Source organism: Caloenas nicobarica, chromosome 3 (genome assembly GCF_036013445.1).
Source record: "Caloenas nicobarica isolate bCalNic1 chromosome 3, bCalNic1.hap1, whole genome shotgun sequence".
Classification (NCBI taxonomy): Eukaryota; Metazoa; Chordata; class Aves; order Columbiformes; family Columbidae; genus Caloenas; species Caloenas nicobarica.
The window spans coordinates 86,460,768-86,487,804 of record NC_088247.1 but is presented as its reverse complement, the minus strand read 5'-3'; the positions used below and the strand labels follow the sequence as shown (position 1 = coordinate 86,487,804).

Sequence of the window (27,037 nt, the reverse complement as noted above, 5' to 3'; positions counted from 1 at the left end):
TCTGCTCCATACTTTAGATATAGCTTCTGGAAACTGATGTTGGAGATCTCCTGTCTTCTTTTTTTTTTTTTTTTTTTTTTTGTCCAGAATATATTATTAATTTGGTGGATGATTTTTCTTTATGCCAGTAAGAGATTTACTATGAAGTGCCTTAATGTTCAGTGATACCCATAACATATTTTAAGTTTAAAGAAGGGCTAAACAATGAGAGATGAGAAATAGCTCTCACATTTTAGAAGGCTATTTGTTGGCTGAGACTAAAGCAAGACTGTGAGGAATTTAAAAATATCTGAGCAGGCTGAGTGGATTGGCTAACAATACTCAGTACTGATACATACAGACAATGCAGGCTGGAAGGAAAAACACTTAAATGAACCCTTTTTTTCCTTTTCTAAATATAGTATGTACATTTTGTCATGATCTCAAAAAAGTGGAAGACCACCTTTGTGAAATCAACACTTATCAATACAAGAGGAATGTGATGAAGTGGCATGTAAAAAAGTATGTTGATTTCTCCCCCCCACCTTAATTTAGATTAGTGGTACAGCTTCATTTGGAATTATTTGTGCTTACTGATCACCTCATTAAAAAGTTCCCACAGATATAGAATTGGAAGGATAGAGAAGGCATTTAAGGGCTGAGGAAAAATTTAGAGAGATTGCAGTAAAATGGGATTAAATAAAGTAGTAAGATGCAATAAAATAATAGCTAACCAAAAGGATAGCAACTGAATTGAAAATTCAAAATGTATAAAAGGAAATATATTTTTTGTTATGTGCTGTAACTATGGTTTGGAATAAATTTCTTTGGGAAGCTGCCGAGGTTGAGACCATTGCAGTGTTGCAGAGTTGTGGGATACCAATGTGACTGCTAAGAACATGTGGAGCTCTAGTTAATTCTGTCACACTTTGTAAGGGATATGAGTGGTGACTGGCTAGTTAGAGAGGGAAAAGGGCTACTAAATATATATATATATATATATATTTGGATGTAATTGGAAAAAGCTAGGCGCGCCACTACTCTTTGCTGTCCATATAGATGAGCTATAGTATGTGGTTACTGTAGCTGCCTTGTATCATTTGTAACAGGAAATGGTAACAGGTACTCGGGGCAGAAGTACCGCTGGGGTGATAACTGCAGGCGTGTGGAACGTCTTCGGGAGGCGATTTCCTTGCCCTGCAGCCCTCACTTCAGGAGAAAGCCGGGCTGGCCGGGCCGGGGCAGCGGACGGTGGGCAGAGCGGGAGTCCCCGCAGCCTCGGGACCGGGGACTCGGCTATGTGAGCCCAGGCGGCAGAACCGCAGCTGGGCGGTGGCCGCCCCCACCGTGCCGCATCCGGGGCTCCGAGGCTGCCGCTCGTCCTTTCGGTTTCGCTTCCAGCCGGGACGGGCGGTGATGCGGAAAGCGAAACGGGGGCTCTGCCTGCGACCCGCCCCGCTCCGGTGCCACTCCTATTCCGCTCCTGTGCCGCCGTGCAGCTGCGGCTGCTGGAGCTCCTGGGGGCCCCGGCGCGTCTGCCGCAGCTCGGAGGTAACGGCGGGAGGGCAGGTGGCGCGTCCGGTCCCGCCGAGGCAGGCTGCCCGCACTCACCGGCCGCGCCGCCAACGGGAGCCCGGATTCATTTTCGGTGCGTGTGACTGAGCCTGACAGTCGTCGCGGTTTGAAAGGGTATGTTAAAATGCCTCTTGGTTCTCCTCTGGAGGAATCTGTCCGGAGAAACGTTGCTGAACCCCCTCCCCCACACCCCCCCAGGATTCGGTGAATGATTCGGCCGTTTCCCGCCAAAAAAATCTGCTAAGAAGTCTTCTCTAATCACTAAATCCTCTGCTCTTGCTTTCTAAATCTGTTATTCCAAGCAGTGAGTCTTCAAAACCAGTTGCAGATCAACCACTTGAATTAGAAATTAGAGTCAGTTTTCTGTTAACTTTGTGCTATTGGCATCAGTTTTCTATTTTAAATCACAGCAGAGCTCTGCCAGGATTAGGGGTTGTCACTATACTATGCCTGGAGGCACAGACATATCTTTGAATTTTGCTTTGCAGAACCTGTTGGAGATTTTGTCAAAATGGAACGGGAGCATATGGAGAAGTTAAACAATTACTGTCTAAAGAGGGGACTTAAACTGTGTTATGTTGATGACTGGAGTACCGGCCCAAGTCATTGTCCTGAGTAAGTTCACTATGCATGTCAGTAAACATCAGGACCCTTCCTGCAACGAAAGAACTGGCTAAAGCTTGCAATCATGAAAGTTAATTTGCTGAAGGTGTATATGTGGCAGGAGAGCTGGCTGAAACCACAGATGGGTGGTGAGGATGTCATGTCATACAGTTTGGGAAGAAACTGATTTCAGAGTCAATGGCTCTCTTTTGGAAAGCAAAAGCAATGCATGTATTACTGGTAACCATATTGTAAGTATGTTCTGCATCCACCACAAAACCTTTCAGGAGGTGGGGTGGGTTGCAGCATAATTTCAGTTTATGATTTATGCTAACATAAGTGCCTTGATTTTTATTTAGTTTTACAAAGCATGGAAATTATTTGTGATTTATTATTGTGATTAATTTCTAAGCATGAAGCTTGCATATAAATGATCTGGTACCAACATGTTTTATGTGTAGTTAATTTTTGAACATCTGTTACAAGAGAAGGATCTTTTGCTTAAGCTGTTTTGCTTTTACGTTTAGAGACAATTACACATGATGGAATATGTTTTATTCTTTTAACACAAATATGGTGTTTCACTGATTTCCTCCCCCCCGCCCTTGACAGAAATCATAAATACTCAAGATCTATGATGTTTCCTTGTGTGACTTTTTTTTTAAACTTTTGCTAGTTTGCATCAAGACAAGCCTTATGCTAATAATCAGTATGTTTCTTTTAATGTCTTCCATGTTACCAGCCAGCACCATCTGTGCTGACTTATTATTAGACCTGACCATAGTCCCAGTATGAATAAATAAGTATTATCTGGACCTCAAATGTTCGTCAGTTATCATAATTCTTTTTCACCATGCAGCTCATGTAATTCAAAAAAGTAAAGCTTATTGCAGTCATGGTCAGAGCTGTGGTCACACAGCTACATCTTCATGCTTCAAAAGTGATGGCATGGGACTAACGCAGGGGTAATGCAGTGTGTGGGGACAACCAGACCAGTTGTGCTTAAAACTGTCAAATCTGGGCAGTGCTTATTAACTTGGGGTCCGTGGTGGATAAGCGTGACTGTACATGTGAGACCAAGTTATGTAACACTCATTCAGATAATTCTCAACTTGAATAATGAACTTCATGGGTCACTGAGACTCAGAGAGCAGATTTTCCCAGGATGCTTAAATAAAATGGGAAGTTTTGGATGCAGAGTCATAGCTGAATGTGTGTAGTATTCAGCGCTTAGATAGGGTTTGGGTAACAAACACTTTCCTAAAGAACAATCTTTCATGCTTTTTCTTGATATGCTTTTGTGTCGAGAATGTGGCACAGTGGGGTGTGCCTGGTCCTACTGTTGACCTCCTTAAGATCTCTCATTAAGGCTTGCTTATGCAATGACTGGAAGCACTATTCTGCATCTGCATTGTTTTCCACCCAAATGTTTCATCAAAGGGGAGAGTGAAGCTGGAATAATGAAAAAAATCAATTCCTGAAGTCATTCCACTGTTCGAGACAAATTGTCCCACAGAGAAACTCATGGTGCTATACATTGACTGTTTCTTTGTGTGACTCTGTCTTGTTTACTGTGAACTTGCTCTGCTGCAATCTGAAGTACAGATGTACTGCGAGGTTATAATAATGGTCACTTCAACTTAATGCAAGTCTGTGCTGCTCCAAAAAGCAGAAATCTAGTTGTTTTCTCCTCTGTTGCTTTTTGTGCAAAGGCAGCAGCAGAAACATTAGGGATTTTGCAGCTGCAGGACCAGTCGGATCTGGGTAAGAACTGATTTTGGCTGAAAACCAACCATTTGTTTTGGGGTCACTGTGGTGGATTGACCCTAGGTGGCAGCTCAACCCCCAGCCAGCCACTTGCTCACTTCCCTACAGTGGGACTGGGGAGAGAATTGGAAGGGTGAAAGGGAGAAAAACTTGTGGATCAAGCTGAAGACAGTTTAATAGGTGAAGCAAAGCAGTATGTGCAACCAAAGCAAAACAAGGAATTCACTCACTACTTCCAGAGGCAGGCAGATGTTTGACCATTTCCAGGAAAGTGGGGCTGAATCGTGTGTAATGGTTACTTGGGAAGACAAACATTATAACCCCAGATGTCGCCTCTTCTTCTTTCTTCCCCCAGTTTTTACTGCTGACTGCGATGCCATATGGCATGGGGTATCCCTCTGGCCAGCTGCTCTGTCTGTGTCGCTTCCCAGCTTCTCACAACTGCAGCTTACTTGCTTGGGGGGCAGAGTGGGGGGAAAAAGAAAAGGCTTTGATGGTGTGCAAACAGTGCTCAGCTATAGGTAAAACATTGTCGTGTTATCAACACTGTTCTGCTCCCAAATCCACAACATAGCACCATACCAGCTGCCATGAAGAAGGTTGATTCCATCCCAGTCACACCCAATACAGACAGTTCTGAGCTGCATCAATTCCCTCTTCTGACTCATGGCGTTGTTGTATGGGAAGCAGTGTGTGCACAGTTGTGCAACAGAGGGGGAAGGGATCAGTGGTTGAGTGGGGAAGGGCAGAACTGTAGGGGTTTTGTTTGTTTGTGACTGACTTTAAATTCATGTCTTATGAAGCACCAGACACTTTTTTGCACTTACTAAATAGCGCATGTAGTGGTGTAGCAAAGATGAGTGTAATGTCACGTCTGGATCCATGAAATCAAGATTAGCTAATCTTTCCTTTCCATATAGTTTTGCAGTGCTGAGATGTGTCCTGGTGTCAGGGCTTCCTGACTTTGCCTATAACAATTCCGACCTTATGCATTCTTTTGCTTTAAAACAATTAAATAATTTTGCTTTTAAAAAGCAGTTAGACATTTAGAAATACTGTTAGAACTAATAAAGTACATGCATTTGTGACTAGGGAGGAAACATTTAAAAATGTTTCTACTAAAGACTTATGATAATCAGGAGTTAGATGTAAAAAACCCCACATGAATACTTAAATACATCCACAGCTAAATTATAGTGCTTTGTAGATAATAAAAAGGAAGTTGAATCTGAGAAGGTTATTGAGTATATGTGAGACAAAATGTGACAATGTTTTAGAAAAGTTTCCTTCATTGCAGGTTCACAGTTGTGGTTAAAATAAATGGTGAAAATTATGGTACTGGCACTGGTAAAAACAAGAAGGATGCAAGAGCAATAGCAGCAAGAGTAACCTGGGAAATGATTGAGGTAAGTAAACTGTAGGATTTTTTTTTTTTTTGCTAATAAAGTTTGAAGTTGAATTTCTAAAAGTAAACAATAAAATACCATTGTTTTCTTTAATTTGAAAGAATTTCTAATTATTTAAGTTGTCTTTGTTCTGTCTTATTGCATACTTTTCTACTTTTTACCACTGAACGATTTTCCTTATTGTTCTACTGCAGGATTGGTGTGTAATATTGAGAGAATTTCCTCCCCTGCTGTTACAGGATGATGAGGAAATGTGTTTGCCTTTGTATAAGCTGCCTTGGTATATGCAGAGTGGACAGTGTTCCTTTTCCATCTTCACAACTGTTCAGTAATTTGATGTCTTCAAAACATTTTAAAGGCACTGTTCAGTGTGCCTGTTGCCACTCTGCTCATAAAATTGCTTACTTTCACTTGATCTGATTCATCTTTCTTTCCTTGTCATTATACTCTTCGCGGTATAGCTGATTTTATACTCTTGATTCTCCTTGATTTAGTCTAGGTTTGAATTTTGCTCTTCCATTTTCTGCCACGTGTTTTGTCGTAGCTATTCTTTCTTTTTGGTTCTGAATGCTTTTAGGCACCTTTTAAGTGAAATCTTTCCTTCCATCTTTCCATATACTTCTTACTGTGTCGCCATCGTTACTCCATGAAATTGCTGCATGTTTGTTAATGTATTATTAACGCTGCCTAATCATGACACTGCTGAGAAGTCCTGCTTTCTGCTCTTGTATGTGCACTGGAGCTTTTGCAGCTCTTGCTAACGGCAGCATCAGCAGCACCTTGCTGCCATCTGTTTTGTTGGCTCTGGTCAGGCTGTGAGAAAATTCAGAAAGCAGCATTCACCTTTTTTTTTAATGAGACATTTCATAGCTTGTTCCCTGTCTTTTCTTAAAAGAGATGGGAGGAGACATGGTGATAGGTTGTTAAAGACATTGGTGCAATACTCAAAAAACTGGATTTACATTTATTTGGGAATTCAAAGTGTAGTAATTCTGGGTTGGGATGGCTGTCCTTTGCCACAAGGGACTCTGTGAATACAAACTTGGGATTTCTTAAAAATAGTTTGAAATGCTTACAAACCTTGCAGCTACATTAGATCTTGTGTACTGTTTATTCATTAAGCTTAAGTTTTTAAGTTACCTATTTTGCTTGTTTTATAGTCAGAGAGTCCTTCCAATATGCAAGCTGCAAAATTAACGAGTCCAGTGACCTTACCACCCGTACAAGCCAAAGACTTTGTCAGCCTACTGAATACGTATTCACAAAAGACATCGCAAAGAGTTGGTTATAGTAACAGAAACTCTACTGGAGTGCCCCATGCTCCCATGTAAGATGTACTTCGTTTTTGTACTTGCTTTGAATACTTCTTTGTCTTTACTAACACTACCATTGGGTATCCTGAGTAGTTTTAAACGAATCTTTAGAAATACAATAAAAATGTGGAGGTAGTTTGGAGAGACTCCAGTGGAGGGTCATTAAGGTGGTTAAGGAGTTGGAGGATAGGACACAGGCAGAGAGGCTAAGAGGACAGAGTTTGTTTAGCTGGGAGGAGATGTCATGATGATAAAATGGTAGTCAGAGTTGACAAATTGTCAGTTATCCTGGTTGTAGCTCTGGCACCTTTGTGGACCTCTCAGAATGTATTTTGGAGACTCTGAGGAAGCAAATGCCAAGGAGCGCCTGTTTGTGTTCCCTTCTGAATGTATTCCTGTCAGTGAGTTGTAGAAATGTTCCAGTTAATGACAGCTGAGGGATGACAAGGAATATCTGCATATTTTAACTCTTGACAATATCTGCTAGAAAACTCATAATGGCTTCCCTGCAATATCAGCCATTTTAAAACATAAACTGCAGATCATTTGTGATTGTGGGTGCATGTGATACGATGCTTTGAGGAGTTCAACCTTAAAAAGTGCTAAATACTCACTCTGAAAACTGGTTGTCTTGAAGGCATGTCAAATTAGTTATCTACCATTATTAATTAGATTAAATGTATATTGGAAAGATTGTCCTGAAGATGTATATTTCAGCTTTCCATACTATAGTGTCAATTGACTATAGTGTTTAAAATAATTTAATTAAGGCTTGACATATGGGATATAAAACTTAATTCCCTGTTGTATTTTACAGGTTTTCTTGTAGCTGTACAATTAATGGGTCTGTGTATGGAACTGGCACTGGAAATTCTATAGCTGCTGCAAAACAAGCTGCTGCAAAACAAGCACTTGAGAAGCTAAAAAAGGAAGACGCTGTAACAGTATGTGCTAAATTTAGCCTTAAGACAGAAGCTTAATTCTTGTATCTTTAATTTTTGAACAGATTTCCTCATTGTATTTAAAAGCATATTCCATGGATTCCACTTAAAAAGGAAACAATCCATATTTTGGTGGGTTGTTTGGGCTACATGAGTCTGTTGGCAAAATCTATGTTGTGGTTCTATATTCAGTTGCTGGATTAAGGAAATATCACAGTTGATATGTCTGTGTATTTCAGGGTATAATCTGATATATTGTCATTCAAGGATGCACATATATTAAACATTTCTGAATCCTGACTACTCTAATATACTGGTTGTCTCCTGTGTTGTTGAGCTAACTGGCTGTGAACATCAATCTCTTCCTGCCTTCTGCTGGATCAAAAATCTGTTGTGAAATGTGAGAAAGGCAAGAGCAGGAGTGAGAATCAAGAAGACTTGTCTTCTGTGGTGCTCCAAGGCAGAATCTGGTGAAGCAGTTGCTAACACCATCCTCTGGAGAGCAGAGCAGTTGTCTCCATATTGGCCATCATATTTCCATACATGCAAAAAATTATCAGAATTCTAACAGTGATCCTAACCTGTTTCTGAAATACACAGAACAGTACATATGAACTAACTGAAATGGAGTTTAAAGGGAAGGAAAGAAGTAAAGGGGAGGAAAGAAATCTTTAAGTACTTTTTTCACTAGTTGACTGTTTACTGTAAATTTTAAATGCTTATTTTATTGGTTTTTTTTTTAAGTTAAGCATGTAATTAATGGCCTATTATAGCTCTGGAATCCTTCCTTAATATTTTTCTGCATTGCGAGCTCATGGGTCTTTGCATTTTCATCAAACCCTGAAATTTACTACCTCAAGCAGAACCGCTGTAGTAATTATTCCAAACTTGGGGTGGGTTGTTTTGTTTTGGTTTTAATTTTTATCAATACCCTTTGATGTCTGTGTAACAAACAAAATGGACCTAGCAAGAAATAGTAAAGGCCCAGTACTCCTGAATTAAAAAAAATGGGATTTGTTTGTTGGTTATCATTAAAACATAAACCCTTAAGTTTTTTTACTTTTTTCAGGTTATGGTCTGCAACAATTTCTCGGTGTTGTTTTTAATGTTACATTTATGCTCTTATGACATGAGGGGAAAAAAAAAAGGAAAGAACCTATACTAAGTATTCAGGATTAATTTTTTAGTAATTTAGTTTTAGTAATCTGGGATTTGCAGGTTTTTCACACTGAAGACATTGAATGTCTTTTTGTACAGACTCAGATTTTCAGCTCTGCTTATTACATATACCAAAGCTTACATATATCTTGTTTTCCACACAGACAATTGCCTATGTAGTAAACAACGAAAACATTTGCTTTTAATAACTGTTACTCTTATCCTGATTTTTTAATAGTTCCCAGACTCTACTTCTGCAAATATGTCTATATAGTCTCAATATGAGTGGGAAAATGCTCACTTGTGACAGGGCCCTATGTTTCACTCCTCCGGGTGGGAGCCAGGCAGATGCTTTTATTCTGCAGGGCTTTGAATGTTCAGTGCTTCCACTTATGACCTTGTAATTTTCCTTTGAATGGCATCTTTTGCACTATGGGTTTTTTTATGTGATTTTGTTAACTATTCTTGTTTGGGTTTTTTGTTTTGTTTTGGTTTTCAGTTTAGAAGTGAAAAATCTGACAGCAATTCTACATTGACCAAACATAGTAATTCCTCTCGAGTGGCAACTCAGTCTGACTCAGAGTAAGTTGAGTTCACTGCTAATGTGATAAAAACATGTATTTACTAATCTTAGAGGGTCATGTCATCTAATTCTAAATAAAATCATCATAATTTCTTTATTTCAGTATAAAGCCATTTAATTTGAGTTTATATTTCTTAGACTTCACAGCAAAATTTGTGGTACTTGTGCAATTTTGAGTCCTTATAGGTTAGCTTATAATAATTTTAGAGTTTTCTGATATATTTATATTTAGCCATGAGTAGTTCTTTCAGAATCATTTTTACTGTAATGTAAACGGAATAACTTACCTCATTTGACAGCATTATTTCATGCCATTTTTAACACTAGTTTTTCTATTGTGACACTCTTGTGAACTCAGTATAATTCAACTTTAGTACTTCCACATTCTGCTTTCTTCTCTCCCCCCCTTTTTTTTTTTACTCCTTTTTCATTCTCCATAAATCACCATTTCCACCAAAGGGAAAATTTGCTTAGTGAAAGAAAATGAACATGCATAAAATTTCACTTGTGATTTGGGAACCTGAGGTCAAATCAGTTAATTTGTGTCCAGCAGTTAATTTGACTGTAGTGCCACTACCACTTCTTTTATATTCTTTGTGTGATTGTAAAGCAAGCTGATAAGTACAATGCTAGACACGGCTGCACTGCCTTGAGATAAACCTCAGGATTTAAGCTATTTAATTACAGGATATAGTAAAATATATATTATACAGATATCTAGATATAATGATGTCAGATCATTGAAATTGAAGAGTATATTACAAAATGTTATTGTTTTATTAGCTTTCCAGAATAAAGGTTTGTAGTTTAAATCAGTCATGATTGTTAATGCTTTTTCAGGTTTTGCTCTTAAAAATTGTGTCCTTTTTATGTTTCTTCTTTTCTTGTGGCTATCATTTTATTTATGATTGTGTTACTTTCACCTAAAACTAGTCCATTATTTTTCAATAACAGCAGTATTTGCTTTGAAGACTCAGCTCCAAAATTAGGAGAAAAAATGAATGACATGGCAGTACGTGAAAAGCCTTCACCTTCTCAGGTATAGTATGAAAACAGTCTTCCACATAAGTACATTTTAGACCCTGAACAGACCAAGCTTCTTGTCAGAGTGTAGCATCAGTTTGTTCCTTTATCCACTAATCACTAGAAAACACGTGCATTTTTCCTAAGACCATTCAATACTTTCTACTGTTAATCATTATTCATTTACTTCTGGACTGTGGACCCAATTTATGTACTGTTGACCAAGTGGGCAGTACTCCCAAGAAAGGGGATCAAACTAAGATTGTTTTCCTGTGGGAAGAATGATGATGTCACACATAGCATATGTGAAAAATTCTAAGCTAAGATATGGCTTCATTTTTATTACATTTTTTATATTAGGTATGAACACATTTACAGACAATTCCTAGATACATTATCAGACACATTTTAAACTAAGTATAGTGAAAATATTCAAGATATCTCAGTTAGGTTTTTTTTCCTCTTTTTCATATAGAGAAATGCACAAAGTTCTGCCGTGAAACCCAAAAGGTATGTATTTATTTCTAGGTTGCTATCTCCCATAAACTATATTGTAAATCACTTTAGTTTTTCCATATCTAGCAAAGAAATGCCAGTATTGGGAGGTACCTCTCCTCTCCCTCTCTTTCTGTCCTTCTCCTTCTCTCCCTTTCCTCTCTCATATTAGATAAACGGCTCATCTTAAGTTTTGCTTTTATTCTTGTTAAAGAAAATTGGCAGCTAATTTTGATAATGCAAGAGACAAGGAAGACGCAAAAAGGATGTCAGATTCAGATGAAAGTTGGGCAGATTTGGATGCAAATACCTGTGAGAATGAAAGTCCATACACTGTGAATAAAAGGTAAGAAGGATTTTTTTGTTTTAATAAGACCTGTATGGCAATTACAGTATGTAGTAGTCTAGATGTGTTTATTTATATTAGGAAATACTGCTGTAAGAATAGCTTTCAAAGAAAATTGGTGTTTTTTTTTTTCCTGGAAATTTCAAATACAGTATAGTAACAGACATGCAATGATATTTAATGCTTACAACCAAAAGTCATTTGTGTGAAGATGTGAGAGTAATTACCCTACAGGCTTTCAAGGGTCAGTTTTCCTTGGTTTTTTAATCTACAAGACTATGATTTAGACCTGTATAGATGTTGAGTGATCCCTGTAGAATAGTATTTCAGCAGATGTGTTAGATCTGTCAGGATCATTTTTATATCTTGTAAAATAATGGTGAGTATACTTAATTTATCTTTCTCCCCCTTTTTTTTTAATTAAGATTTCTTGAGGATTTTAAAAATATAGAGCCTGTTGGTGAAGGTGGTTTTGGGAATGTTTTCAAAGCCACATCAAAACTTGATGAGAGAACCTATGCAGTCAAACGTGTTCGCTTCACAAAGTATGTACTGAACGTTTACTTCTGTATTTTAGGGCAACCTTAATCAAGATTTTAGTACTTTGGTTTGTCTCTTTAATAATCCTACGAGTATTTAAGCAATTTTCATTATTAATTGTCCATTCTTTCTAGTAAACTGTTTTATTTTTAAGTAAAGTTGAAAATGGCAGGCAACTTCGTTAATTTTTGCACGTACTGCAATAATTTCAGATGCAACTGTAAAAAGGTAGATTTTTTTTTTAAGTTCTACTTTTCCTGAATACACTAGTGCTCTGGTTATTAATATTGCAAAATGTGTTTGAAGAAAACTTGCTGATTAATAAAACATTGAAAGCAGCACTGTTGCTTTTGACCGGTTACATTGAAAATTTACGTATCAGTAATGCATAATCACTATAATTAGGGAAAATAGAGAAAAATGAAACATATATTTTGTGGTTTGTAATTGGCAAATGCTTTGTATGTGAATCATATAGCCATTATTCTCACAGTGTTACTTGTCCTTTATAAATCTGAACAGAGAATGATGATTTTTTTTTTTTTTTGGAAGTAATTTTCTGTAACCAGCACCTAGTGGAGTATTTTTATCAGCTGCTAAAAAACTTGAATTTCTTCTAGGTAATCTATTTGAAAAGTTTCAAGTTTTTTGAGGTTCTTGTCCCTTACATTGTGTAACTGCCCTTCAAATTCTTGTGTTTTTTCACAAATATATGTTATTTTCATTTATATTGCAATCCTGAGAACTATACTAAAAACATTCTACTGATTCTTTATATAAAGACAAAGAAGTGCAGGCCAAATTTAGTAACAGTTCTTCATAAGTATTTACACTGACTTCTGTATATGTAAACAAACTTTATAGAGGTAAAATGAAAACATGGGTGTTTGCTACATTGTGTTTGGCCATGTAATGTAATTATGCATTGCAAATGTCTGCTCTTTTTGGCCTTTTTTGAGTGTGGCTTTCATTTCTAATATGGTTAAAATGTTTTTTCACTTTGAATAACTGAGCAGATGACAGAAAACCCACAGAATTTGTAACTTCAGTTTTGAACTTGTATGAAGGAGAATATTATGTTCTTTTTCTAAATTAATGTAAAACTATCTGGATACTGCTACTTGATATTATGTCTTTAATTTAAGTTAGTATTACATTTTTATAGGGAAATGCCATTCATTTTTTCTCTTTTCCTTTCTTTTACCTCTTCCAAATAGAGATGTGAGGCGTGAAGTAAAAGAACTTGCAAGACTTGACCATGAAAACATAGTGCGGTATCATTCTTGTTGGAAAGGAAACGACCATGTAACTTCACCAGATTCTGGATACGACTCTGTAACTCAGCCAGACTCTGCACACAGCTGTGCAATTTTTCTAGACTCCAGGTAACTACAAGATAGTAGCTGGCACTCACAAACTTGTTTGCCATAGTGGATTTTGTGTTGTAAAAAGAAAGGCTGATTGTTGGTTATAAAACATTATATAAATATAAATGCATACACACATATACTGTTAGGAAAAAAGGCACAATACTTTTCAGCAGCAGGTCATATATAATCATGTATATTTAGATCTTCTTGATGAATAAGATACATTACATAATTTTAGCTTTCTTCCCTCTCTTAATATACAGAACTTGCTGAATCTATAGAGGAGTGTAAGATTGCAGAACTCAAAATTTGGGGCTAGAATTAACAACAGAAACTAAAGAATTGCCTGGCAGATAGCTGCCAAATTCCTGATTGAGAGTTTCCTTTTTTTAATAAGTACTGCTCAGCCAGTAGCTCTCACAGATTTAACTATTTCTCTACGTTAGCATTTTAACCATGATGCCTGAAACAGTTTTGGATGTTGAGAACAGAAACACAAAGTTAAATGCTTTTTCATTTAGAGGTGGTCTTTCAACATTAAGACTCCTGGGAAGACAGTGGTGAGAGTTTTACTCATAAGTTAGGTTATTAACTTTTCAAAGCTTCTGTGGTAAGTTTTTTTCACTAGCTGTAAATTCATACCCTTTGGATAGGTTGCCACACTTACCGAGAGCCATAAAAAACTGATGGATTCAGAATTGCAGTTAGCATGGTATCTGTCCAGTGTGCTCAGTGAACAAGCAATAAAATGGGGGAAAAGAAAGTCTTGTGTCAAAATCCAACTGTTAACATGTTGGAGTTCCAATATCAGTTATGCGTTTTGGATTGAACGGTTATAGGGTAAAGGACAGTAAAAAAGCTCCTCAAAGCTCATGACCTCAAGGCTACAGAGAGCTGCAGCCACTTAATGGCTGTTCTTTCAGTGCCTCAGGTGACTTTATTCCAGGGCACGCAGATCACACAGTGCATGTAGGAAAAAGTGGTGTCGCCTCCTCTTCATATTGGCCTTCCCATCACCATCTCCAGCCTCAGCCTGTCCTGTGGGCTGGTGGAGAGGGAACTCTTCTGGAAAGTATGAGCCTGTCAGGTTGGTGAACACATTCCATCTAGATTTCCAGCTCTCGGAAGGGTTTCTCTAACTCACAGACTGATGTCAGAGATGGTCACCGCACTACCTTCTCGAAGGGACCGAGTTTGAAAACGTGATCATTCTGGGTAGGAAAGGAAGGCTAGTGCTGTATTTGTTGAGCAGAATAGAGAATACCTGCCAGGAACTTGCAGCAGCTCCTAAAGGACAAAACGGGAGCCAAGGACAGTGCTATTTTTTCCTGTATAGGACATGCCTCTAGGTATGATGGGAGCAGAATTTGGGCACTTGAAAAATTTCAGTGTGAACAAGGAAGCAAGCAAAACATTTTTAAAGTCAAGGGACTTGCAGACTTTGTTTTGGGGAACTCAAAAAATAATAATAATTAAAGAAAAAGATTTTTTTAAAGAAGAAGAACCTGAGAATCATTGATGACTTGCGAGGAATTGCATCTTGCCAATTTCAATATGGTATACAATTTTCTTTTGCAGGCAGAAGTCAGACAAAGAAATTCTCTGTCTTTTCATCCAAATGGACTTTTGTGAAAAAGGGCCATTGGAAAACTGGATTACAAAGCATAGACAAGACAAAGAGTATCACAAGATGGCAAAAACCAAATTTTTACAAATACTGAAAGGAGTGAAATATATTCATTCTGAAGGGTTAATTCATCGAGACCTCAAGGTAAGTAGGATAGGCAATTTAAATAAAAATTAGATAAAAATAGTACTTATTGGAATTTCAGAAAATGTTACATTTTTCTAGTCTTTGTTTAGTCTATTATTATGTAGCCTAGTAATGTGCCTCTTCTGACATGGCTAGTGATTAATTTTTTTTCAGCAACTGGCGGGACTTCATCCTAAAATCAGAAGGTAAACTGGAGAATCTCAGAATGCAGTAGTTAAAAAAATGAGTAGTCATCAGTTAACAGGCATTTTCAGTCTGTGCTACTGGGTCACAAGACTGCCTATTGGAAAAAGAATGTACTTGATAAATTAATTAAAAGAATTCAAGTGACAAGTTGAGCCTAGGAAGTTTGTTCTTGCCATATCGTAAAGGGGTAGCTTATCCATCCTAACATATGCTATGTTTTGTAACAACATGTGCTAGTTGCTCTTGTGCCATGTATGCATACAAATATTTGAATGCTACTTTGTTGGACAGAATTTCAGTCTCTACAAGTGCACAATCATGGAAAAAAAATATTTCAATATAAAGATTATAAAAGACAAAGTTTGAAGTTTTCAGGGCTTCATATGCCAGCTGTAATGTCACTCACTTTGTGAAAAAGTCATTAGTGTGGTAGTGTTCCTAAAAATGTCTGCAGTGGGTCACATTAAATGTTGATCTAGGATGCTGTTCTCCTTGTATAGTGGCTAATTCCAAACACCTAGGGAGTACTGGAGTTGAGAGATGATAGAGTGATGCTGTCCTTGATGCATATTTCCTTCCTCTCAAGACTTAAAGTAACCTGAAGTTTCTGGACTTCTTGAGCCATTTTGCATTTTGCATTCACGTTGTAGTTCTAGATCATGTTCACTGCTCACTTGCAGAATCTTCTCATGGACAGACACATTCATATCTTCTAGACCTTTTCTATCAGGCTTATTGCTACAATACTGTGATGAACCACAAATATACATTTGTTATTTTCCCTAGATGCCTGGGAAAAAGAGGCCTTATAAGTGCCTCCTCTCCTCACCCATTAATTTTTAGCTCTTCCCTCTCTGTGCTTTGTATTTTCTTACTCCTTCAGTTCTACTTTATTTTCATCTCAGATCAATCCCCTACTTTTCCCTATTCCTATGAATCTGCTGCACCAGTTGCTTTTCCATGGCATCTGGTTGTAACCTGCTTCCAAATCCTATTGCTAACTTGTCTGTCTGCATTTGAATTTAGGAACTTTTCTCCCCATTTTGATCTGCTGTCAACTTAGATGCCTGGCCATCTGAGATCTCCATGTCCCAAAATCAAAGCTGCAAGATAGGTTCAAGCTGAGCTGAATCTCATTTGTGCTTTGTATGAAAGGAGTCTTCAAATAGTATAATCAGGTATAGGTACTGTATTAAGTGTGTGTGGAAACGGCCAAAGTTAAACAAAAGACCTGCATTAGGCATTCTCGACACAAACATCTCTTCCTGTTAAATATGAAGTCTTTCCTGGCCTTACAAGGTACTAGAGCTTCTTTGAGTAGAAGATGGCATCAGGCTATTTGGTTTTGTTTTAATAACATCCAGAAATGCAGTTTCTTTATCTTCTTCAAGCATATACAATTCTATTTTTAGTTGCTTATGACTTTGTTGAATTTAAAAATGGGAAGTTCCATGGAAACTTAAAAGTGATACTGAGATGCCTGTAGTAAGCCCTAACTCTGCAATTGACTTAGTACAGATAATCCTGCTGCGCCTAGGAGAAACTATAATTTGAGTGGAATTCCATGTGCACTTAAACGCTTTGCCCAAGTGTACCAAATCCCAGGGCTAGGATTGAAGCCTAAAAAGCACTTCTGGACTTGAAATGTTATATACACAACGTATTTGAAGAGCATTAAAGTGTGATATGGCTATGACTGAGCTAGTGAAAAAAAAAAGTTGCCGTTACTGTGCCATGCACTAAATTAAATTTAGTTTCTGTTTTTAAAAATTAATGGAATGGGTTTTTTTTCTGTTTCCCACCCCATCAGTTTCTTGATGCTAATTTCTGTGAACAATCACCAAATTTTATGGGGAGCACTTCTGCGGCTGATTATGCTTGATGATAAACCTTGGTCATACAGTGATTTTTTTTTTTTTTTTAATATATATATAGCCTCAGAATATATTCATATCACATGAAGATAAAATAAAAATAGGTGACTTCGGTCTTGTGACTTCTCAGGCATCTGAAACTCTGACTGAGAACAGGGGAACAAAACCATATATGGCACCAGAACAGGTAATTATCCTGCTATATCAGTGTCTCTGTAGCTAGATTTGCACTAGAAACTCAGCAGTGGATTCTAAACTCAGTACTAAACCAAGTTGCCTAAAGTTCCCTGGTATGACTGTATACAAGGATAACTGTATTCTGGAGAAAGCTGTTGGCAAGTGTGCTGATATTATTTTGCTGTGCTAACCTACAGGGTCTGACACTGTGTGCTGTAAGGAAAGTTCTTGCGAAACAAAGCTGCCAGCCATTTATTTCAGTTTCAATTTAGGACCTCTATTAATTGGCGTTCGGGTCCTTCTATTTGTTTCATTATTTGTGACAGAGAGATATTGGTGTGCCTTATCTGTATAGGTCTGTAGGAGTCTTAATTTCAGTGTGTGTTTAATGTGACATAATAGTCACTGTTTAATAGGTCTGTAGCAGAAAGAGTTAACAACTAGTAAGAAGATCAAGTAGGGCCAGTCCTGTAGCCTTGGGGTGGAAATTTCTAATGACTTCAAATTTTGCTTTAAGAAGTGCCATCCAGTTGAATTTGACACCTATATTGTTCTTGTTCTAATCTTTGTAGTTTGGGCACACATATGGAAAGGAAGTAGATATTTATGCACTGGGATTAATTTGGTTTGAAATTCTTTCGGCAATCAGTCGTCATGAGAGATCTAAGGTATGTAATCTTTAAATTAAAAAATAAAAAAGTGTTGTTGTTTTGCCTTGCTGCTGGTATCCCGTGCTGATTGCATGCCAGAAGGAATCCGTATATCTGGAGTACTATCTCTTTACATTTCCCCTTGATTCATTTATGTAAGGCCTGTAAGTCCTCACACCTCTGTTGAAATGTAATAACTGAAGTGAAGAAATATTACTGGTTTTATTTCACATATGTCCTATTGACACACATATTAAAGCCTCAGCATGCTAAAGAATGATGTCAAGCAAAAAAGATTTCAAGTTTCTGAGAAATCTTTTTGTTTGATCAGAGAATTTGAAGGTAATATTTTTCTAATTTTACAAACTAAAAATTATGAATAGGCAAGTTTTGTCTCTACCACACTTTTGTCTTCACTGCACAGTGGAGCAAGAATAAAGTTTCTATCAAGCCAAAACACTTGCCATTTTCCAAAATGAAAACAAAATTGATTTGGTGTATGTGGCTTTCATTGAAAAAGATGTTACCTCAAAAGGAAAACCAGCATTACGTCTTTTTGGAAAAGTTATCTTATATACGTCTTTTGAATTTTTTTCTTGGTACTTCGCACGTTATTAGTGTAACTGCTTGTATGCTCAAACCTGTTTATTTCTAGGACAGCGATGTAGCTGCTGAGTACCTTGTCTAAAGTAACTGTAAGGTCTATGTATGTGGTTGGACCCAGAAGCTCTTGAATGCTGTTGGCTTGGCCATTTGCCAATGAGAAAACCATACCAAGGTGTCTGCTCCAATTGCAGTGTTAACCTGGGTCTGTTTAGCTACCTTGCAGTATTTTCTAAGACATAACCTAAAATCTTGGCAGTGTTAACTGTTGGACTCAATGATCTTAAGGTCTTTTCCAACTTAAATGATTCTGAGTCCATCTTGTTCCTGCTCACAGCTGATGGTGTAAATGTGTCCACAGTCCCACTGTGCTTACAGTCAAAAGGGAAAGACCAATTATTTAGTCTTGTTGCCTTAAAGCATAAAAACCTTGCGCCTGTAGGCAGGTGGGAAAGTGATATGGATGGAGAGTCCTAGGATGGTCTTCAGCTGCTCTACCAACTTAAAGAAATAATTTTGCTTAATGGAGCATGATAAACTCTGTTGTATGGTGCTGGCAAGCCCTGCTGAAACAACATCGTGCAAAAGCGAAGTTGATAATTAAGAGCTAGTTCAGCTAATGATCACCAGCAGATGGGGGCACAGGCCTAAAGCTGAAGAGTACGGAAAATGCTTGAAGTTCATAGGAGCTGTTGTTTTACTGAATACTGGTTGTAAGAGCTTGCTAAGCCAGGCTATAGCATCTGTAAGACTAGCTAATGATTCAGTATGCATAGGTAAGTGTGCAAGAATATGACTGTCATCTTCTTCAGGCACACATTACACTAGTTAACAGCAGAATGAATGATGTGGACTGCTCTGTTTACCCAGAAAGCTACATCATGCGAAAAAAGTACTTGTTACACAGAAACAGTTTCTGAAACATAATTAGAATCCTCTACATGTTAGCTGCTTTGAACTTCATGTAGCATTTTCTGCAGTGACACAGAAATAAGCATGTGGTAGTGAACAAGGTACAAGGGAGGAAGCACACCTGCTTGGCTTGCAAATAGTAACATTCAAAGTAGGAAATTAAGTTATCTTGCATTTTTTTAATGTGGTTAGAGGATATAAAACCACTACTTTTAAATTAAGGAAAGAAGGATAATGCTTCTGAAACAGAGAGGATTGCTGAAACACACACATCATTGTAGAGTGTAATGCTTTTCAGCTTAGAAAGGGACAACAGCTGATGAAAAGACCATAAAAACAACACAAAGTACAACTAAATGGAAAAAAACCCTTTCAAACTGTTCAGAGTTTCTTTTTGAAGCCTTACCTTTTTTGTAGATTTGTATTTTCATTAATTACTTCAGTAAGTTATATGGGTCATAAGGGGAAAAGCAAGATATAATCTATGCAAACACACTGAAACTGTTACCTTTTATGAATTTCAGATATGGTCTAATATCAGAGAAGGTAAACTTCCAGAGAGCTTCACCAACCAATTTCCAACTGCGGTATGGGATTTTAATACATTATTTCAGTTTGTTTATTTACTCATAAAAAAAGAATGTATTAATATTTAATTTCTCTTTTGCAGGCACCCCTAATCAAAAAGATGCTTTCAAAACACCCTGAAGAAAGACACTCCGCATCTAAAATACTTGAACTTTTTGAGTCTGTTGATACAGGCAATTCACTTAAAATTCATAGTTATTAAACGCCTTTTTAAAAGGGCATTTTGAAAACTGTAGGATTTTGTTTGTTTTTTTTTTTCCTGAAAGGAACACTTAAGTTCCTTAATATAGCAAAATTCTCCAGTTTCCTCAGTAATAACAACTTGAAATCCTGTGCTGAGAGCGCACCTTAAAGATTCTCTCCCATGCTGCTACTTTTTAATCCCTTATTGTAATATTGAGGCATGCCTTAACTGTAACAAGTGTACTGAATTCCTCTGATGGCCTTACTGTCATCCCCAAAAAAGGTAACAGCAGTTTGCCTGTTACTCTTTGGTTATATACTTTGAAGAGTTCCAGCTTGACTGGACTGGAAGAATTGTGTGTGTGGTGGTGGGGAGCAGGGGGAGAAGACAGGCACATTAGTCTTCAGATTCTTGTCTTTGAGCTGTATCTTGTAAAACTATTCATTGCTGTGGAGCCCACATAACTCCATAAAGGCAAATGAGCAGAGATAAAATATGCACTACGTGTAGTAAAGTACTGTATGATTTTTCTGAAATGTTAAATGGGTTAAAAGTGGGTGCTTGGTTAAAAGGAATACTATGAATGCATAGTAATTTTTTATATTCTTATAGAAATTATTGTTGATCTGCTGCAAGTATATGTTGCTAAATAAGAAATCTGATTTTATGTCCTTTTGTAAGGCCATCCTTATCATGAATTACAAATACATAGAGCATTTCACAATTCTGGACTAATTAGTGTTTCTTTACAGTGGCCAAGATCTGGGAGAAATTATATCCTGACACAGACAAAATACCACTAGTTCCACTCCGTCTTCCCTTTCACCCATAAAACTACTCTTATAATAAGAAAAATGACATGTGACAAACTTTGGCTGAATATCCTTTACAGTTCTTGCACAGAGCACCCATGATGCCATTACCTTCTTACTGTTAAGTAATATTGAGCTTGTCCCAGTAATTTTTGATTTTTTTTAAAATGTATTTGTATGCTTCAGCAGTACCTTTCTGTTAGGGACTGTTTATAGTAGCAACTGCCATTCCCTTAAAATAAAAGGTCTATTAAAATGTACTTGTTATATATTTGAAAAAAAAAAACCAACAAAACCAAAAACAAACCCCACACAACAACATGGTCTGTTACTATTTAATTATGAAAAATATGCACCTTTACATACAAGAGAATACTGGTTCAAATAACATCACTGTAATGTTTCACAAGCTTTTTTTCCCCGCCAGGTCTAAGTAAGGGAAAAAAGTCTGATGTTTAGTCATGTCTGTAAAGCTGAAAAAAAACCCCAACCAAAACTATTTAACACATTATATAAATAGTAATTAACCAATATTTATTCCCTTACTCAAATGTGAAATAGCTGATGGTTCAGCTGTGCAGAGCCATAACCAAAGACTGTGGAAGGTTTAACCTGTCTCTCAATTATGGTAGTTCAATTATAAATGCAAAATTTTAATTCTTATTAAATTGTGCATCAAGCAGAAAATCCATAAGATGCTTCAAAATGTGATTTTTTTTAACCTTCTGCATACTTTGGTGTGAATTTTTCAGTATGGCACAGATCCAAACCTTCTAAAAGATATTATGTACTATACATACTTATCTAGGAATCCTTCCTTCAGAAAGGCTTTAGTCATGATCTGCAGCACTGTCTCCAGGGCAGTTTGAAGATAAATCTTCAGAGTCTACAGGATAAGCAGAGGAAAAAGTGAGTAATTCCAACTCAGAGGATGGAAAAAAAAAAAAAAAAAAGTTGCTACAATTATTTGAAGAATCCCCATAAAGCAGATTAAATAGAATTCAAGAAGGTCTGCAAGTTATTAATTCCAAACTTTGTTTTAAAACAGTGAACACAAATTGCACCTTCTTTGGTACAGTAAAACTGGATAGTGTTCTAACTACTTCAGAAACACCTGCAAGCTTTTGCCATTTTTATGATACTTGTTTTAATACCTGAATTTTGTTTTCTCAAAACAAAATTAATATACCAATTCAAATAAGTGCCAGTATGGTGTGTTTTGTTGGTGTGGCTTTTTTTTTTGTGCATGTAAACACCTAAAATTGCCTTATAATCAAAATGTACAAAGCTTTGTGCAAAAACCAGCAGCCTGGAAGGAGAATTTGTTATCCAGATTTAAAACACTGCAGTAAGAGAGACATACAGGATATAATGTGGTATTTGAGTCTAGCTGCATAAGCAAAGTACAACACTTAAAGACAGGTTTACTCTCACCTTCATAGGTTGTTCCACACCAAATGCAATAGAAGTGTTCTTCTCTCAAATAGGCAGTCAAGATGTGTAGCTTTTCTGATACCTAGAGATACATACAGGTATGCAACAATCTGAGGCTCACGTGACATAAAACAGTTTGAGCTACTAGGTTCACTGAAATAGATTGTTTAACCTTTTGCTATGGAAAAGCTACACAATACCGTAGCTCAGTAAACATTTGTAGCATATGCTACAGGAATTTATGATCTCTAGGAAGTTAATGGCAGTTGTTCTTCTTTCCAACTAAGAAACCTGCACTAAAGAGAGAGCTAAAAATATTACCTAGCTACCCTATTTCAAGTATATGATATTTTTGGTGGAATTTTTCACACCTTATCTCTGCCAATCAAACACATAAGGCTAGCAACAGCTGTGTAATCTAGTTCTCAAAAATATGTGAATTTCCAGTGCCCATCTTCAGATAATCTGTGAAGCATTTTCACAAATTACTTAGTGATTCTAAAATTCAGCCTAAGATATGAGATGAGGCATCCAAAATTAAAACTCAAAAGCAAGTAACTTTGATCAAATATGTGATTTTGCATAGCTTGGCTAAGACACAAAAATGTTTTGAACCTCACTTCTAGGCTACTTTTTCCAAAGATTAGCTTCAAAACAGATGAGTCATAAATCAGTAGTTTAATGTTTTATATTTGATCATGTAACTGCTATAAAAATCACTGCTCTTAAAATGCAAAGAGGCCATTCACTACAGCTTGGAATATGACATGTATATGTATATCCTTTATACATGTATGTAAACATACCTACTTTTTAAAGGAATATTAAATTTAATTCTGAATCAAGCCACTAATTTAGTTGCAGAGCTTACACTTAAGTCTGAGCTTGTGCATTCATCTTCCTTGTCTTCCTCATCCTTTTTGTCTTCGTCTTCTGGTTCTAGCCAATACCAAGTCTCCTTGGGAACATCAATAGCCTTAAATAATAAAGAATTTAAATGAAAATTATCTGCCTTTGTAGGTTTTCTTGTAAGATGCTGGATTAAAAAAAAAATTAATAGGTGGGGTGTTAGGTTTTAAAACTCTCCTGTATAGTATAACCAAGAATTACTAAAGCTGTAGTGGGAAACAAAGTACAGTAATCAACAAGAAGGATGATTCACTTTTTTAAAAAAATAAAACCAAACAATTAAATGCATGCTAACATTAAGTCCTATTCCATCTATGTTCAGTATGTGTAAGGCAACAAAATCTCACACAAAGGCTGTGACCGGACACCCTGTTTTTATCCATTGAAGTCATGCTGCCCCAAGTTATTTTGTCAAGAGATCACATGGTTCTTCCTCATCCACCTCAGGTAAAGTTAAAGGAAGAAGAGTCAAAAAAGATAATCTAAGCTAATAGAGCCAACTTTGTCTGAGGCAGGCTGAAGAGTGTCACACAATTTCAGAAAAACTTGTGGGGTGGTATTAACCTCTAATGGGTTAGTAGTGAAAAGAAAAATACTTGAAATCAAGTGCCAAAAAATTTATGGTAGTTCACTGCTATTGCCCATGTTATTCCTTGCAGGTGGAAGATACATTGTTTTGGGTTTGTTTTTGTTTAAATGCTTCTTTGGTGAATCTGCTGATTCCCTCCATGAACCCCATCCTTGGAGATACTGAAGAGCTGTCTGGACACAGTCCTGGACAACCTGCTTTAGGTGCCCCTGTTGGACAAGATGATCTGCCGAGTCCCTTCCAGCCTCACCTGTTCTGTGATGAGGTTGTTCCCTCACTTGAGGCAAACAGCTGCATCATTTAGGACAAACTGATATTGGCTACTGAAAGACACGCAACCAGCTCAATCACAAGAATGCAGGATGAAAAACAGGTGAGCTTTGATGACACAAATTAACACGGGTCCTCACATAAGGTACCATGAGGTTAGTGTACAACTTCAAATATCTTAATGGTGCAAACATACACTTCAAAATATTTTGATAGGACTGAAGTGTCGCTGAACACTGAGACTTCAGGCTAGTTATCCCACAATTTTAGAGAACTTCCAAGAACTGAATCTCTACTTTGTTTGTAGCCCATATCTCTAACTTACAAACATTCCTTCCAACCCACAAAAATATAGGTCTCACTTTTTGCATATCTAGTTGCTGGCAGGCCCTCTGGCTTTTTCGAAGGTCCCCTTCCATCTTACGTTCTTCTTGTTTGTTTTTGAATCGTATTCTGTAAAGAAAAAGTAAATAGCTAAAATAAGCAGATAGACAAACAGTGAGAGGCATTACAGTCGACAGCTTTGATTACATAGAAAATCTAAGATTTTAGCCCTACCAATTATCTCAGACCAGGACAACGCTGAAGAAGTCCTTCTGACATTGTTTCTGTGGGAGCACACATGTATTTCTTGGGAATTGTACCTTCAAGACAGAGCTTTTGTAATCACACTACACTGACTGTTTCTCCAGCAGGTTTTCGTAAGACACGAAAAAAGCAGTTCACTAAACATCTGCAAGAGATACAGCCTTCATTAGGTTTTCCTTCTCCACACATAACAAGCAAATCAGGAGAAAATAAAAATAATAAAACATTAAGAAATTTACGCTGATTTTTAAAACCATTGTAGCAACACTACAAGATTATCTATGGTTTTTATATTAAAAAAGATAATATGGTTTTCTGATTAAAAAAGTTGCAAATGACTTAAGAAAAGTTAGTATGTACATTGTTTGCATTATTAACATTTACAAAAATAAATGATGCAGCACATACTTTTGGCATTACAGTGTTCACCTACCTCTTCTTTAGAACTGAGAAACAGTTACTCTGCAGTTCAACTCTTAAATCTCTTTCAAACAACATTCAAAAATAGTAACACATTAAACCAAACTTACAGCAGGAAAAGAATGGCTGTTTAGACATTGCTTGGAATACCAGTTACATCATTTTACCTGAACTGATCTGCAGCTTGTTCATTTGCTTGTTTTTTCATATGGAGTTTTTGTCTATAGTTTTCCAGTTTTTCTTCAGCTTTTCGCTTTTTAAATTCGTCATGACCAAGCCCACTTCTACCTATGTAAGTTAAAAAGCTGAATGTAAGCAGTTGAGAAACTCTGATGTCCCACTAAGTAAATTAGGAAGTATCACAAACCTGTTTTAATGTTCAGAGGAATAGGTTCTACAATACCTTCACCTGTGAGGGAAAAAATAGGCCAATTTAAGAAATAAGGTCTTTCTCAAACTATGATTTGTGCAGTATATTCAAGCAGGCAAGCTGCTTTTGCCATTAAATATATACATTATCCTCACAGAATCACAGAACATTTAGGGTTGGAAGAGACCTGTGGAGCTCATCTAGCCCAACCCATCTGCTCAGGCAGGTTCACCTAGAGGATTTTGTTGGCGGCTGAAAAATCCCAACTCAACGTACATTTAGTGCATTGAAAATGACCCACTGAAGAGGAATTCTCTCTCTTTTTTGGCTTATCTGCTGGTTTGCTATATACTTTTTTGAGGACACTACCTAGCCAAAAGAAAATGGTGTTGATTTGAGAGTTGTAACATACCTGTGATGAAGACTACTTTGTTACAGCCTTCTGTAGCATTTTTCATTCTAGAATCTATTAGCCTCGCAAGACTATCAAAACATCCTCAATGCAATTGCTGTAGGCATGCACATCTGGAAGTGCATTTACTGAGCAGTAAGTACTGCTGCTCCCTTTCCATCTCTCAATAGTATGTACTGCATTAATTTCAGCTTTTAGAGATCTGCTGTCATCTTTTCTTCTGCCATTACACATTGACAGTTTAGTAACGTTAGGGTTCTCTGAGAGGCAGCTATTGACCCTGTCTATAAATGAAGTGGCAGCTGCAGTCTGTAAAATATCCAGGTACGTCTGAATACAGGTACACACTTCCTGACAGTGACAAGCTTACCGCTTTTTCCAAGGGCCTGGCCACTTTTGTAGCCCATCTTCTGGAGCAAAGCAAAGCCTTTGTTCTCATTGCCCAATGCACTTTTCAATACCAAGTCACGCCTCTCTTTTTCTTCTTCTTTTATACTCTTTTGTCTGTTCTTCTCATTGGCTTCTTTTTGCTTTTCTTCTTTCTGAATAGCTTGCTTCATCCGCCTCACCATGGGCAAGCCTGGCCTTACATCCTGTCTAAGAGTTAATAATTCCAGCAAATATTAGGTGTGTTGATTTTTTTTTTACATAGTTTACAATCACTTAAGAGGTAAAAAAAAAGAGCCACCTACTTACTTAATAAATGAATCAGACATGTAGTCTTCCTCTTCATCTTCCTCCATGTTTAGCACACACGCCCCGCTCCGACCCCTTTCCTATAAACACTGTCAATACGCCTTATCACGCATTATACTTCTCCGCAGGTCACCTGAAATGCAGAACCTGCAAGGAAAACTTGACGCTTAGGTCTGCCGCTCTCGGTGCGCGGCCGGAGGCGGAAGGGGTACGGCCCTGATGGATGAAAACACGGGAACCCGAGGAAAACCGGGCCGGGCCATCCCCTCCCCTCCCTCGGGGCAACCGCGCCAGGCTTCACGCCCCCCGCGCGCTTTTCCGGGCCGGCCAGCGGCGGCCAGGAGGCCTCGCAACCCCCGGGAAGCCTCCGCCCGCTGCCAAAGCGGCGGCAAAGCCGGCGCGGAGCGGCAGGCGCGGAGCGGCAGGCCCGGCCGGGGCAGCCCCGCACTCACCCTGCTCGGCCCGGCCCGCCCTGGCCCGCTCGCGGCGC

At 37.7% G+C, this 27,037-nt stretch overlaps 2 protein-coding genes across 3 annotated transcripts; one reads left to right on the top strand and one right to left on the bottom strand.

Moving 5' to 3' along the window:
• Positions 1-1,548: 1,548 nt before the first annotated feature.
• EIF2AK2 (eukaryotic translation initiation factor 2 alpha kinase 2) lies at positions 1,549-20,065 on the top strand. Of its 2 annotated transcripts, XM_065631108.1 has the most exons (16): positions 1,549-1,668; positions 2,043-2,169; positions 5,222-5,330; positions 6,491-6,657; positions 7,461-7,587; positions 9,242-9,324; positions 10,280-10,364; positions 10,824-10,858; positions 11,058-11,189; positions 11,615-11,734; positions 12,947-13,114; positions 14,678-14,870; positions 16,995-17,120; positions 17,683-17,778; positions 19,800-19,862; positions 19,946-20,065. In XM_065631108.1, the coding sequence occupies exons 2-16, from the start codon at positions 2,066-2,068 to the stop codon at positions 20,063-20,065; spliced, it is 1,728 nt and encodes a 575-aa protein (XP_065487180.1). In that variant the 5' UTR covers positions 1,549-1,668; positions 2,043-2,065. The 2 variants fall into 2 exon arrangements, with proteins under 2 accessions (XP_065487180.1, XP_065487181.1); XM_065631109.1 differs by lacking the exon at positions 11,615-11,734.
• A 1,123-nt stretch (positions 20,066-21,188) lies between these two features.
• Positions 21,189-27,036, bottom strand: GPATCH11 (G-patch domain containing 11). The gene is made up of 9 exons (XM_065631110.1): positions 27,000-27,036; positions 26,548-26,694; positions 26,222-26,448; positions 25,437-25,478; positions 25,237-25,357; positions 24,424-24,514; positions 23,165-23,269; positions 22,294-22,375; positions 21,189-21,745 (listed from the first exon to the last, which is right to left on the bottom strand). Exons 2-9 carry the CDS (start codon positions 26,592-26,594, stop codon positions 21,690-21,692), a joined length of 771 nt encoding a protein of 256 aa, XP_065487182.1. The 5' UTR covers positions 26,595-26,694; positions 27,000-27,036; the 3' UTR covers positions 21,189-21,689.
• Position 27,037: the final 1 nt, after the last annotated feature.